This window comes from Callithrix jacchus, chromosome 5 (genome assembly GCF_049354715.1).
Source record: "Callithrix jacchus isolate 240 chromosome 5, calJac240_pri, whole genome shotgun sequence".
Taxonomy (NCBI): domain Eukaryota; kingdom Metazoa; phylum Chordata; class Mammalia; order Primates; family Cebidae; genus Callithrix; species Callithrix jacchus.
In genome coordinates this window covers 75,096,599-75,108,735 of record NC_133506.1, presented here as the reverse complement: position 1 = coordinate 75,108,735, position 12,137 = coordinate 75,096,599, and the positions used below count along the sequence as shown (strand labels likewise).

General features: G+C 38.5%; 1 protein-coding gene across 33 annotated transcripts in view; it reads left to right on the top strand.

Annotated features, from left to right (window-relative positions):
• Nucleotides 1-12,137, top strand: part of MYH10 (myosin heavy chain 10) — a 153,136-nt gene that overhangs the window by 41,894 nt on the left and 99,105 nt on the right. For 12 of the 33 annotated variants that reach the window (XM_035300002.3, XM_017972294.3, XM_078373008.1 and 9 more), the window contains 3 exons: nt 90-117; nt 11,088-11,190; nt 11,824-11,853. In XM_035300002.3, the coding sequence (XP_035155893.1) occupies nt 90-117; nt 11,088-11,190; nt 11,824-11,853 (161 nt within the window). The remainder of the gene's footprint in view (nt 1-89; nt 118-11,087; nt 11,191-11,823; nt 11,854-12,137) is intronic. The other 21 variants (XM_035300005.3, XM_035300001.3, XM_078373014.1 and 18 more) reach the window with 2 other exon arrangements.

Here is a 12,137-nt window from a genome sequence, read left to right as displayed (position 1 = left end):
GCTATTACTGCGACTTTATTATATCAAATATTTTAAAACCAGGCAAATGGTCACTTTCTTTTTTTTGTTTGTTTTGTTCTGTTTTATAGATCGTGAGGACCAGTCAATTCTTTGCACGTAAGTAAATGTTGAATGTTCAGATTTGCTTTTGATTTTCTTGGAAAGTAGAACAATTATTTTTGTCTGGGGGGGGAGGGGAGAAGTAAAGCAGTAGTTTTTAAGAGTTTGATGTAAACCTTGCAGCTATTTTAAGACTAAGATTATATAAGTTGCTTAAATTTTGTGTTAATGTTCAGTTGTCAGTCTGGGCTTTTCACACATTTTATAATATTAATCTGTGAAACTTAGATCTTTAGTTTATATGTGCAAGTGTAGGCCTCCTGGACATTTCGGTAATTTATTCTTTGTACTCAATAAGCATTTATTAATTATCATGTGCCTAGTGTACTGTGTGCTAAGTGTTGAACATTCACAGCAGAATAAGACAATATCCACAACAGGACACAATTAGAAAGATTACTTTGGTGGCAATGTGAAAAACGGAGTGGAGGAAGAGTTGAAACAAGAGGACCGGTTAGGAAGCTATTCAGTTATCTAGGCAAGACATGGTGAGGACTTCAGGTATAGAAGTGGTTTTGAACCTAGGGAGAAGTGGTTGCATTTAAATGGTGTTCAGTTTAGGAGGAAGACTTACCAGGACTTGGTGATTTACATGCATAAGAAAAAGGAGCTAAGAGAGAAGGTGTTGATGAAGTCTCCTGACATGGAAACATGGGAGGAAGAACAGGTTTGGAGTGGAAGATAATGAGTTTGGTTTAGGACACGTTGCATTTGAGGTGGAGCTGTCATGGGGCTCTTGGTTATGTGGGTTTGGAGCTCAGGAGAGAGAATGAGATCTGTGCTAGAAATGTAGATCTGAAGAGCCAGTGGCATGGAAGGTGATGGAAGCCATGCCGATGAATGAGATTGCCTTAGAAGAAAGTGTTGAGAGAAAGCAGAGTGTGGAATCCTGAGGAAAACCTACACTAGGGTCAGGCAGAGGAGGAAGAGGCACAAAGAAGGCTAAAATGATCCATCATACGAGGAGGCAAGAAGGTGTAGTAACACAGCAATCAAGGGGAGAGAGGCATTTAGGGACAGAAGGCGGGGTCAGCACTTCAGATTGACTGGGAGAGATGAGCAGCACCGTGCACATTAGACCCAGCAATAGAGAATGGAGGATGCTGGAGTGTTCTGGGGATAATGAGGAGGTAGAAGCCAGGTGGCAGTTGAGGTATGAAGGGGAGGTGAAAATGTTAAAAATAAAATACAATGTTAAAAAACCCAAGTATAAACCTACTACTTTCAAATAGTTTGAGAAGGTGAAGAGTAGTTGAGTGGTGATAAGAAATCAATAGGAGTTTTTTTGTTATTGGTAGTGTTTTTAGTGTGGGCAAGATTAAATCCTGACGAGAGGAAGATAACATTTTGGGAGTGGCTGGGATGGGGGCAGGAAGGAGAATTGAGAAAACAAGGAGGGCGATGAGATGCAGAGCACAGGGGTTGAGTGTCTGGGCACAGTGAGGTCCTGATGGGGGTGCAACTCTCCTCCAGTGAGGAGGCCAGGGAGGCAGATGAGTACCAATGCCAGTAAGTAGGGGTGGGGAGCTATGAATTGAGAAAATTTTAATCTAATGATTTCTCTTTTCTGTGAAGTAGAAGACTTGGTATTTATTAAGAAAGGGGAGGAGTGGCAGGATAGGAGGTTTGAGGAGGTGAGAATTAGTCTGCTTTGCTATATGAATTTTCTGCTAACATTGTTTAGCCTTGAGGATTTATATAAATTAGCTTTTCCTGAACAACAAATCACCCTGAAACTTAGTGGCTCAAATCAGCATGGTTCTAGAGGTTTCCCAGCAGTTGGACTGGGCTCAGCTGAGTGGTTCTGCCAATCTGGGCCAGGCTCAGCTTTCTCATTAGAAGCTTACTCCTGCGTCTGCAGACAACTGTCAGATGGTTGGCTGACTGTTGGTGGGGGTGCCTTGGTTTCTTCTCCACCTAGCATCTCTTTCTCCCGCAGTCTAGCCCTGGCTTTTAACATGGTGGCAGGGTTCAACAGCAGCAAGAGGGCAAGCTCCATTGTGTAAGCATTGTTCAGGTTTCTGCTTGTATCACATTCTGCTGTCCCATTCCCAAGTAAGAGTCAGGTGGGAAACATCATACAGTGAGGCATGAAACAATTGGGGCCATTACTTCAGTCGATCCACCATGGGTGTGTTGAAATACAACCAAATCTAGGCGGAGACTTATACCTTCTTTTAGGTTGAGTGGTTTGATGAAGACTTTTGGGAGGGACTGAAAACAGGAAGCACTTAGGGAGGGAATGACTTGCTGTTTGACAGAACAAAGGTTCGTGAGTACTAATTTTGTTACCCAAAGTCATTGTTGCAGACACTAGCACTTATAATTAGATGATCAACACCATTTTTGTTTGTACTTAGTCCCCAATTAATAGACTTGGATTTATGAGGTAAGTTTTCTAGCACCCAGGTTTATCTCTTTTTGGGTACCAAGTGGCAGCCATCACGTACCATATTTTTGTTTTCTTCCATTATTTTTTAAATTGCTTTTTCCATTTTATTAAGAATATTTTCAGTTGAAAGAATTTTGCAGTGAACACCCATGTGTATACCACCTAGATTCTACTGTTGATATTTTACTGTACTTGCTTTATCCTATCTTCATCTATTCATCATCCGTCAGTCCTCCTTATACTGTGTATGTTGGGAGGAAAACTTTTCCTCTTGCAACTTGGGTTCAGAGTTTGGGGGCCTGCAAATTAACTGACAACAGACGGATTAACAGAGAAAAGATAAGACTTATTTACACAAGTGTACTCAGTGATGAGTATCTTGTGGAATTATAGAAATAAAAGGCTTATATCCTCTTCTTGACAGAAGGGCCCGGTGTAGTTTAAGGCTCTAGTGGGAAAGTATGGAAGGTTCTCTTGATCTATTTGATGCTAATGAACAGCTGGGTTCTCGCTTCTCATTGCTAAAGGTCACTCTTTTCCCAATCTAGGAACCTCTCTGGGAGGGGTCAGTGGCAGCTACATGTATATACTAGGGTCTCTGCTAAAGTTTAGATGATGTTTCCTTATGTGGCTACTGAGATGTTTTCAGTTTAAAGTGATTTTCATACTACTTTGGGGTCAGTGGCAGCTACATGTATATACTAGGGTCTCTGCTAAAGTTTAGATGATGTTTCCTTATGTGGCTACTGAGATGTTTTCAGTTTAAAGTGATTTTCATACTACTTTAGTGGGCTCTTAATCCCTTCATTGGGTGCTTCAAATTCAATTGTAGATAGACATCAGTACACTTTCCCCCAAGTACATCAGCATATAGTGTTAACTGAAGCCCAATATTTTCATATTTTTCTTTTGAAGCAAAATTTACGTAGAGTTAAATGCATGAACTTTAAGCATTCATTTACTGAGTCAGTGTATAACATGAACCCCTATCCAGATGTAGACAGCAGTACCATCACCCAAGAAAGTTCCCTCCTATCCCCCCATACGTACCTACCCCCACATCTCTCAGCCTCATAATAGTTTAAAATTTTTTAGAGGCCGGGTGCTGTGGCTCACGCCTGTAATCCTAGCACTTTGGGAGGCCGAGGTGGGTGGATCACCTGAGGTCAGGAGTTCAAGACCAGCCTGGCCATCATGGTGAAACCCCATCTTTTGTAAAAAAAGATTTTAAAAATTAAAAAAAAAAATTTTTTTAGATACCACTAATTGTGGTATTTAGTAACAGCTTTTCATGTTCGTATCTATTATAAAGTTACATTATGACCTGAAAAATATGAAAAAGTGAAACAATGTGTCTTAGATTTGAGAAAATATGATATGTTCCATGGTGCCTTGAAAGATCCACCAAATACAGTACTCCAAGTGCATGTGACTGGGGCCTTCTTAAACAGTCCACAGCCGAGCTAATTAAGTTTTCTGCATAAGATAACTATTTAGGGGCAATCACTCTGTGATTCTCCCCATGCTCATGTTAAATAAATGTGTATGCCTTTTATTTAAAAAATAACTTTTTAGTCAACTTTACAAACTTTAGTTTTTTTATGTTAAGTAGCTGTATATACGTAGTATGACAAAAAGAAAAGGCAACTAGACACAACATGGTCTTATTATTTCTTTTTTCTTTTTTTTTTTTTTTGAGATGGAGTTTCGCTCTTGTGACCCAGGCTGGAGTGCAATGGCGCGATCTCGGCTCACCGCAACCTCTGCCTCCTGGGTTCAGGCAATTCTCCTGTCTCAGCCTCCCAAGTAGCTGGGATTACGGGCACGCGCCACCGTGCCCAGCTAATTTTTTTGCATTTTTAGTAGAGACGGGGTTTCACCATGTTGACCAAGGGTGGTCTTGATCTGTTGACCTCATGATCCACCTGCCTCGGCCTCCCAAAGTGCTGGGATTACAGGCTTGAGCCACCGCGCCCGGCAGTCTTATTATTTCTTAATCAGTATTAAGTAGTTTGACAGCATCTCCTTAAGCTTTTGAGAAAGAAAAACTTTTTATGTAAGGAATGCAAACCCCTTTAAATTATCAGGCCCAGAGAGGCATTGGAATGAAACAACAGTTTCACTCCCTCCTTGAACTAGGCCTCTTAAAGCCACCTGTTAAGTGCACTCTAGATTAACTGATGCCAAGTAGCCAAAAAATGCCATACACTAGACAGTATAACTCATACCCTGTAGTTCAGGAATGTGTATCCAATCACTAATCAATGTTATTGAGAATTCCTGTCACACAGTTTTGTATCAGCCCACTCCTTGTTCCCTCTTTTCTTTAAAAACTGAAAGGCCCAAGGAAACTTGTGTGTCCTGGGCAGCTGGCTTCAACCTTGGCCCAAATAAACTTTCTATATTAATTTTGCCTTAGCATCTTCCCTTAGGTCAACATTTTGCTTTTTTAGTCATTTGTTCTGTAATTTACTTTTCCCCCAAAAGGAGAAACTTCTTAATTTACACTCTGGCCTTATCTGCCCATAGTCTCCCAGCTGACCTCTTGTTTCTGCAGACTCAGACCAGGCCTTCTTGTGGGCTCCCACTTGCAAGCCCCCTGTTTAATGGTTGTTTATCTGAGTATTCTAGCATTCTCATATGTGGTAAAGATACTCAGGCTGCATCCTCTCTCAGGAGAGAGTAGTCTTTCATACTTGCACACCCATAGAACTGAAGGTGAAATCCTGCTTACAATAAAATTCTCATGTTGATTTTCCTTCTCATCAGAATTAAAATTCACGAAGCAGTCACCCTTGATGAGGAAATTACTCTGTTCTCTTAAACCCCCCTTTTAAAGAATACTCTGTGAATATTTTGGACTCTTAACTGCTTTAGGCAAGTTGGTTTTCTCCTTTTAAGTATATCTGAGTATAATGTAAAAATTATAAAATAATGGTTGCCTCACAATGGCCTATCAAGATGTGACAATCGATGTTTTTGTAAAAGAATCATATCTCTTATATACAAATATTACATTAAGTAACGATGGCCAAGCCAGCCAGCCCGGATTGAGAACCATTGATTTCTGCTAGGAATAACATACCTTAAAAGTTTTAAGGCAACTAAATCGATAGAATTGATTAAGCAGCTAAGGCAACAGTGACGTGGTTGAAAAACCATTGTGTGTTTGTGCTCAGATAGAACTCTAGTGTTCTTTGTGTTCCCAGCTCGGCCATGAACTGTGTGATTCACAGATTTGATCAGATTGTCATTCTCTCTAAACGCTATTTCTGTATGAGAATAACTAGGGGCAATCACTCTATGATTCTCCTCATGCTCATGTTAAATAAATTTGTGTGCCTCAAAAAAAAAGAGTACTTAGTCAATGATTTAGTCAATTTGCTTTTCTAATGACTATTGTAGATATCCTCAAGGCTTAAAAGTTTGGAAATTATTAGACGGCTATAGCTATGTCTCACTTTCGATGGTATTTATGTTTTGGAAGAAAAAAGTATCAAATCAACTTGTAAATAGAAACTTAGAATGTTTTAGGCAAATATGCAAGGAAAGGAAAAACATCCTTGGAAGTGTTTTCTCCGTTAATCTTTGCAATACCTCTGTTATGTCTATTTACTGTCACATTATCCAAGACCTCATACTAGCTAGTGCCAGTGTGATAGTGGAGACTTGAGTCCAAGCCTGTCTTGATCACAAAATCTCTGCTCTTCATAGTAAGCTGCTTTCTAAAAAGAGTTTGGAAACTATAGGAAGTCATCTACTAATGTTATATGTTTGTGTAGGTATAGTTAATATAGGGGGTAATATGTATATGATGTTTTTCAAATTGAGGTTATCTAAAACAAGAACTTCAAGCAAAGGGTGATTTTGAAGGTAGGCTGACTTCAGTGTTACAAATATCCAGACAGGAAGAAAAATACCAATATTTTTACCAATAAAGATCTAAAAAAAGGTTTTCTCATTGGGGAAATCCCCATGGTCCAGAAGGGATTCAGAGAAAGGTTTCAGAATTGGTCACATATTAATGATCTGCGTCACTACTTCCTTAGGCTGTTGTTTTTTATGTTTTTGTTTTGGATCGCACATCCGTTTGAGAAGCCAAAGCTGTAGACCTATTGGGGAAACACAAAAATGTACATGTTTAGAAACGCCTAATCTTTTGCTTCCGAATGTGCTTCAGCAGATACAGGACACCCCAGCTAGAAGCCTCCTTGCTTTGTTCTTGTTAGCTTTGTACTTCTACCACTCTCTTTGAAGGGACTGCAGCCTTTCCCCTTAACCATAGTCCTGTCTTAGACTAGCAGTGAAACAACCAGCCACTTAAAGTGTAAGACTGCATCACCATTACATCTTGTTTTGTTGATGGAAATGAGGTCAGATTCCCTTTGTCCTCACTATTTGAGGTCTTGGCCTGTTGTTCCCTTTTCTGAGGATTCTCCTCACTAATTTTCTTAGAAGTTTGCTGAGCTTTCTTTTTTGGCTCTTTTCCCTCTGCTTTTCTTCAAGTTGCTTTTACCTCCTCTGTTTCCATCTGTGACAGATGAGCCATTTCTCATTGTTTCATTTTGTTTTTTATATTTTTCCAAGATTTATAGTCCTTTGATCCTGGCACCTCCTTTATTAAAGTCAGATGTTAAAAATTTCCATTACCATCTTCATCATTATCATAACTGTTGATATCACCACTACCATTTATTGAGAGCCTTTTGGCCAGGGACAGTGCTAGTCTCTTTCCTGCATTATCTCATTCTTATGAAATCTTATTTTAAAGACATACAAACTGAACCTCAGAGAACTGAGTAACTTGCCTAAAGCTCCATAGCTAGGGAGTAGCAGAAGGATTTGAATCTAGATAGATCATTTTGACTCTAGCTCAGGTTCTTAACCACTATCCTAACTATTGATTCATAAAGTTTAGTAATTCAAATCACCTCATGTATAGTAGATGAATATTTCAGTGGACAATAATGGATAATGTTTATTGAATGCCAATTATATGCTCTAGTTGGGCTGTATTTTTTCTTCAACAGCTCTATGCATTAGGAGCTATTATCCCCATTTTACAGTGGGGAATGTAAGACCCATAGTCTATCCTCTTGGGAGCTCAACAGTAAGATTTTGAATACATCTGTTTTTGAAGCCATATTTTCTATAGCAGAGTTACCCTAGACCAGAAATATGTAAAATTTAGCAGGGTTCATAAGCAATTGTTGAAGTATAGCTGCATAAGTGTGACAGGCAGGAAAAAATGCTTTAAGGACATATTGAAGCATGTCCAATGAGGGGGTTAGCTGGGACACCTCAGAGACAAACCAGGCCAGAAAGTAACAATCATAACTATATTTGAGACAAGTCATCATTGGTCTAAAAAAGGGGCACATTTCTTGGCATAATAAGAAATTATCTTTTTGAAACCAACAACCAACATCACGATTAACATGGAAACACTTTCTAATAAAGTTAAGAACAAAACAGAGAGACCATCGTGAGCTAATAAAAAAATTACACTTGAATAAAACCCAGATTCTTTACCATGACCTCCAGAGTCCCTGGCATCCCTCCCCTTCTTGCTCCATCAGTCTCTCTGGCCACTTCCTCACCTGATTGTTATTTATATCAAGAGCTTGGTGTAGTCCAGGAAGTGATGGCCAGGTGCCAGGATTTACCTCTCCAACTTCCTGAACACATTCCTCAGCTCTTCACTTGCTAGTTCTTGCTCGTCTTTCAGGAACCTTTTCTCTGACCTTTGTATCTAGAGGAGGGGCTGTCCTTCCTTCTCTTTTTCCTTTTAGTGTCTTTTATAGCATTCCTTATATCCTTGTAATCTAATATTCTTCCCTGTTTTTCTTATTTAATGAGTGTTCTTCTAACCTTGAGCTCCACATGGACTTGGACTATATTCACATTGTATCCCTAGCACTTAGAAGAATGCCTGACACATAGAAGTTGATTTGCAAATGTTTGTTGAAAGAATAAGTGATTGAATGAATGAATAGAAACTATTTTCTTATCTTTGTACCAATGGTAGCCAGGTAGAAAAAATAATGGTGATGAAAAGAGATTGATAGGAACAAAAAATATTTTTAAAGAGCCTAGGAATAGACTTTACAAATGTATAGGACCTACATTCATTCATTGGTTCAACAATCTGTATCAAGCACTTACTCGGCTAGGCACTATGATTTTAAGGATAAATAAAGCAATATGATCCTTGCTTGTTTTGAACTTAGAAAAATACAAAACTTAGACGTGGGAGACACAAGGAAGAAGACATTATTTCTCCTAAAAATAGGGTGAATATTGATATCATTTAACTCAAAATTCTACCTGTCATTTTTTTATTTAGGAGGCAGGGAGATGGGAAAGAGAAAACAGAACAAAACTATTTGAAACTTATCTAAAAAAACCGAGTCTCAGAGTCTACTTGATTTCTTTTTGCTTTTTTCAAAAAGAAGAATGATAGTGGGTGCTCTGGTTAGTCACATATTAGAACTATTGAATATAGGGTTGGCTTGGAAATAAGTCACATATATAAGGAATAAAGATAACTTTTTTTTTTTTTTTTTTTTGAGATGAAGTCTTGCTCTGTCTCCAAAGCTTGAGTGCAGTGGCAAGATCTCGGCTCACTGCAAACTCCACTTCCCAGGTTCAAGCAATTCTCCTGCATCAACCTCCTAAGTAGCTGGGATTACAGGCACCTACCATGCCCAGCTAGAAGATAACATTTTATATCACCTGAGAATGAATGTCTTTGTCAGTCATTTATACTGGGATGTGGGCTGAATCATCTAGGGGGAAAAATTAGATTAAATCCTTACCCCAATCCTAAAATTTTTCAGATTGAATATTCAGCTGTGAAACTATCAAAGTTGTAAAAGAAAACAGCAGATGGGTTTTATAATACCGATGATATAAAAATGAGAGTACAGATTAATGTAATCTCAGTTGCCAGAGAGGCCTCTTTTAGCATGAATAGTGGGAAGAAACCTTAAAAGAAAATCTTAGTAGATTTGAGTACCTATGATTAAAACACTTCTGGATGGAGAGAAACAGAGAAGGGAACTAATGTTTCTATGACATGAGGGATGGTTAATAAACTTAATGTAGGACATAGTCTTATAAACCAATACGTGGATTATGTCTAGGCTTATCAGTTCCTGGGACTAGAAAGGATCTAATCCAATGCCTGCATTTTATAGATTTGGGATACTGAGGCCCAGAAAAGAAAATTTCCTTACTTGAGGCCAACAGTTGGTCACTAGGGTTTCTTCAACCAACCTTCCCTGCAGTTGAGATTGTGGTTATTAGGGTGCAGAGTTAAGAAGATAATGCAATTAGTAAGGCTACCAAAAAATTTAAGTTTTGGGCACTTCAAACAGTACAATTCTTTCTTTCTTTCTTTCTTTCTTTTTTTTTTTTTTTTTTTGAAACAGGGTTTCACTGTGTTGCCCAGGCTGGGGTGCAGTGGCACAATCACAGCTCACTGCAGCCTCAACTTCCTAGGCTCAAGAGATCTCCCATTTCAGCCTCCTGAGTAGCTGGGCTAACACAATTCTCCAGCCTTGGCCTCCCAAAGTGCTGGGATTACAGGCATGAGCCATTGTACCTGGCCAAAATAGTACAATTCCAAGAAAGAGTCGAACTTTGTTAGAAAAACTAGATTTTCAATTCTTAGATTAAATGCTTAGAAGATTATTTGTTGGCAATGTATAGAATATTTTTGAGTTTGGGGTTTTTTTTAAAGAAAAATTAATTAGATATTGAGATTTTTATTATAATCCAAATTGAGAATTTTGTTGATTGTAAAGTTAGGTTTGCTTTAATCATGTCTTAAATTATTCTTACAAGAATAATTAATCATGTCTTAGGGAAGCTTCAGTGTTTGAGCAGAGGCCATAATTCAGGTATCACTGTGTGTGTAGCAGCTTGTTTGAATTTCAAGCTTAGTACTGAGTAGAAATGAAAAGCGACCTTTTAAATGTGCCAGCCTTGCTTGTAAATATGAATCATTTAAAGTGGTGGTATTTATCCTCATTCACAACAAAATTCATAGTAATCACTCATTTTGACAACAAATTATGCCTGCTATGGGTCAACACTGGGTAGGGTTACAAGGATTAAAAAGAAACAAAACATAGGCTAGGCAGGTGACTTGAGGTCAGGAGTTTGAGACCAGCCTGGCCAACGTGGCAAAACCCCATATCTACTAAAATATAAGAATTAGCCAGGTGTGGTGGTATATGCCGGTAATCCCGGCTACTTAGGAGGCTGAGGCACAAAAATTGCTTGAAGCCAGGAGGCAGAGGTTGCAGTGAGCCGAGATCGTGCCATTGCACTCCAGCCTGGTGATAGAGTGAGACTCTGTCTCAAAGAAGAAAAATAATTATTTGGGTTTATTATTTAATACCTCTTACAAGAATAATTTTCTAACTACTGCTGAGTTATTTTTTCTATTTATTCTCTTTTTATTTTTTATTAATTATTGTTCCAGTACAATTTAATTTTATCAATTGTAATTTTGGAATGCATGTGCTGTGCTTTCATTAAAGCAGCCTATATTAATTATTTCTTCTAGGGGTGAGTCAGGTGCTGGGAAGACAGAAAATACAAAGAAAGTTATTCAGTACCTTGCCCATGTTGCTTCTTCACATAAAGGAAGAAAGGACCATAATATTCCTGTAAGTTTCTTCTCTGTTGTGTTTTAAACCTTCTTTTTTTAATTTATAATTTCAGAAACAAAAGTAAGGAAGCCAATCCAGTCTGCACACTGCTATAATTGACTATAATTGCTATAATTCCCTTGTCTCCACCCGCTCCCTGCCACCTACCCAGCAACACTTTTTTCCACTCTAGAAGCAAGGATACGAGGAAATTGCTGTTAAACAGGCTTTCTGACAGGGCAAACTGGAATTACAGTTGTGGCTTGTATGCCTAATTTCTTGCAAAGATTTCGTGAGAATTGTTCAGCAGTGCTTAAGGAGACTTATTTTCCACCAAAAGAAGATGGCCTCATATTTTTAGCAGTTCTTTCTGAACCTGCAGTAGCCTGTTGCTACTACCCACAGCAGCTTGAGGCGGGGGTAGAGATATGGGAAGAAGTGATGGTAGGAAAAAGGGTAAGAATAGAAATGTCAGTTATCCTTAATTTTTAGACATGCAAAAGTGGTAGCCAGTACAGCCTGAGAGAATGCCGGCCAAACCAGCTTCTACGATTCTCAACTGCACATTGCCTTGGTGCTTTGGAAATGGCTTATTGCTAGGCAAAGACTCAAATTTGCTAACATTTGCATTTATCTGTTTGTAATGAACAGCAGGAATCGCCTAAACCAGTGAAACACCAGGCAAGTGTTTTTCTTTATGCTTTTTAGCTTGACTGTTTGCACTAATTTCTGTCTGTAGATTGAGTCCCTGCTAGAATCAAATACCACTAGTTATAAGTGAAATCTATCATTAAAAAAATTTAATTTTGAAAATTTATTGCTTAGAGCCTTATACTTTCATGAGAAGCGCATGCTGTTTTGCTTTAAATTTGTTTTCTAGATAAATTTTAATATTTATTTGCCCTTTTATCATGACATTGAACTGCATGTTTTTGAAGCCTATAAATGATGGTTTCATGTGTCAT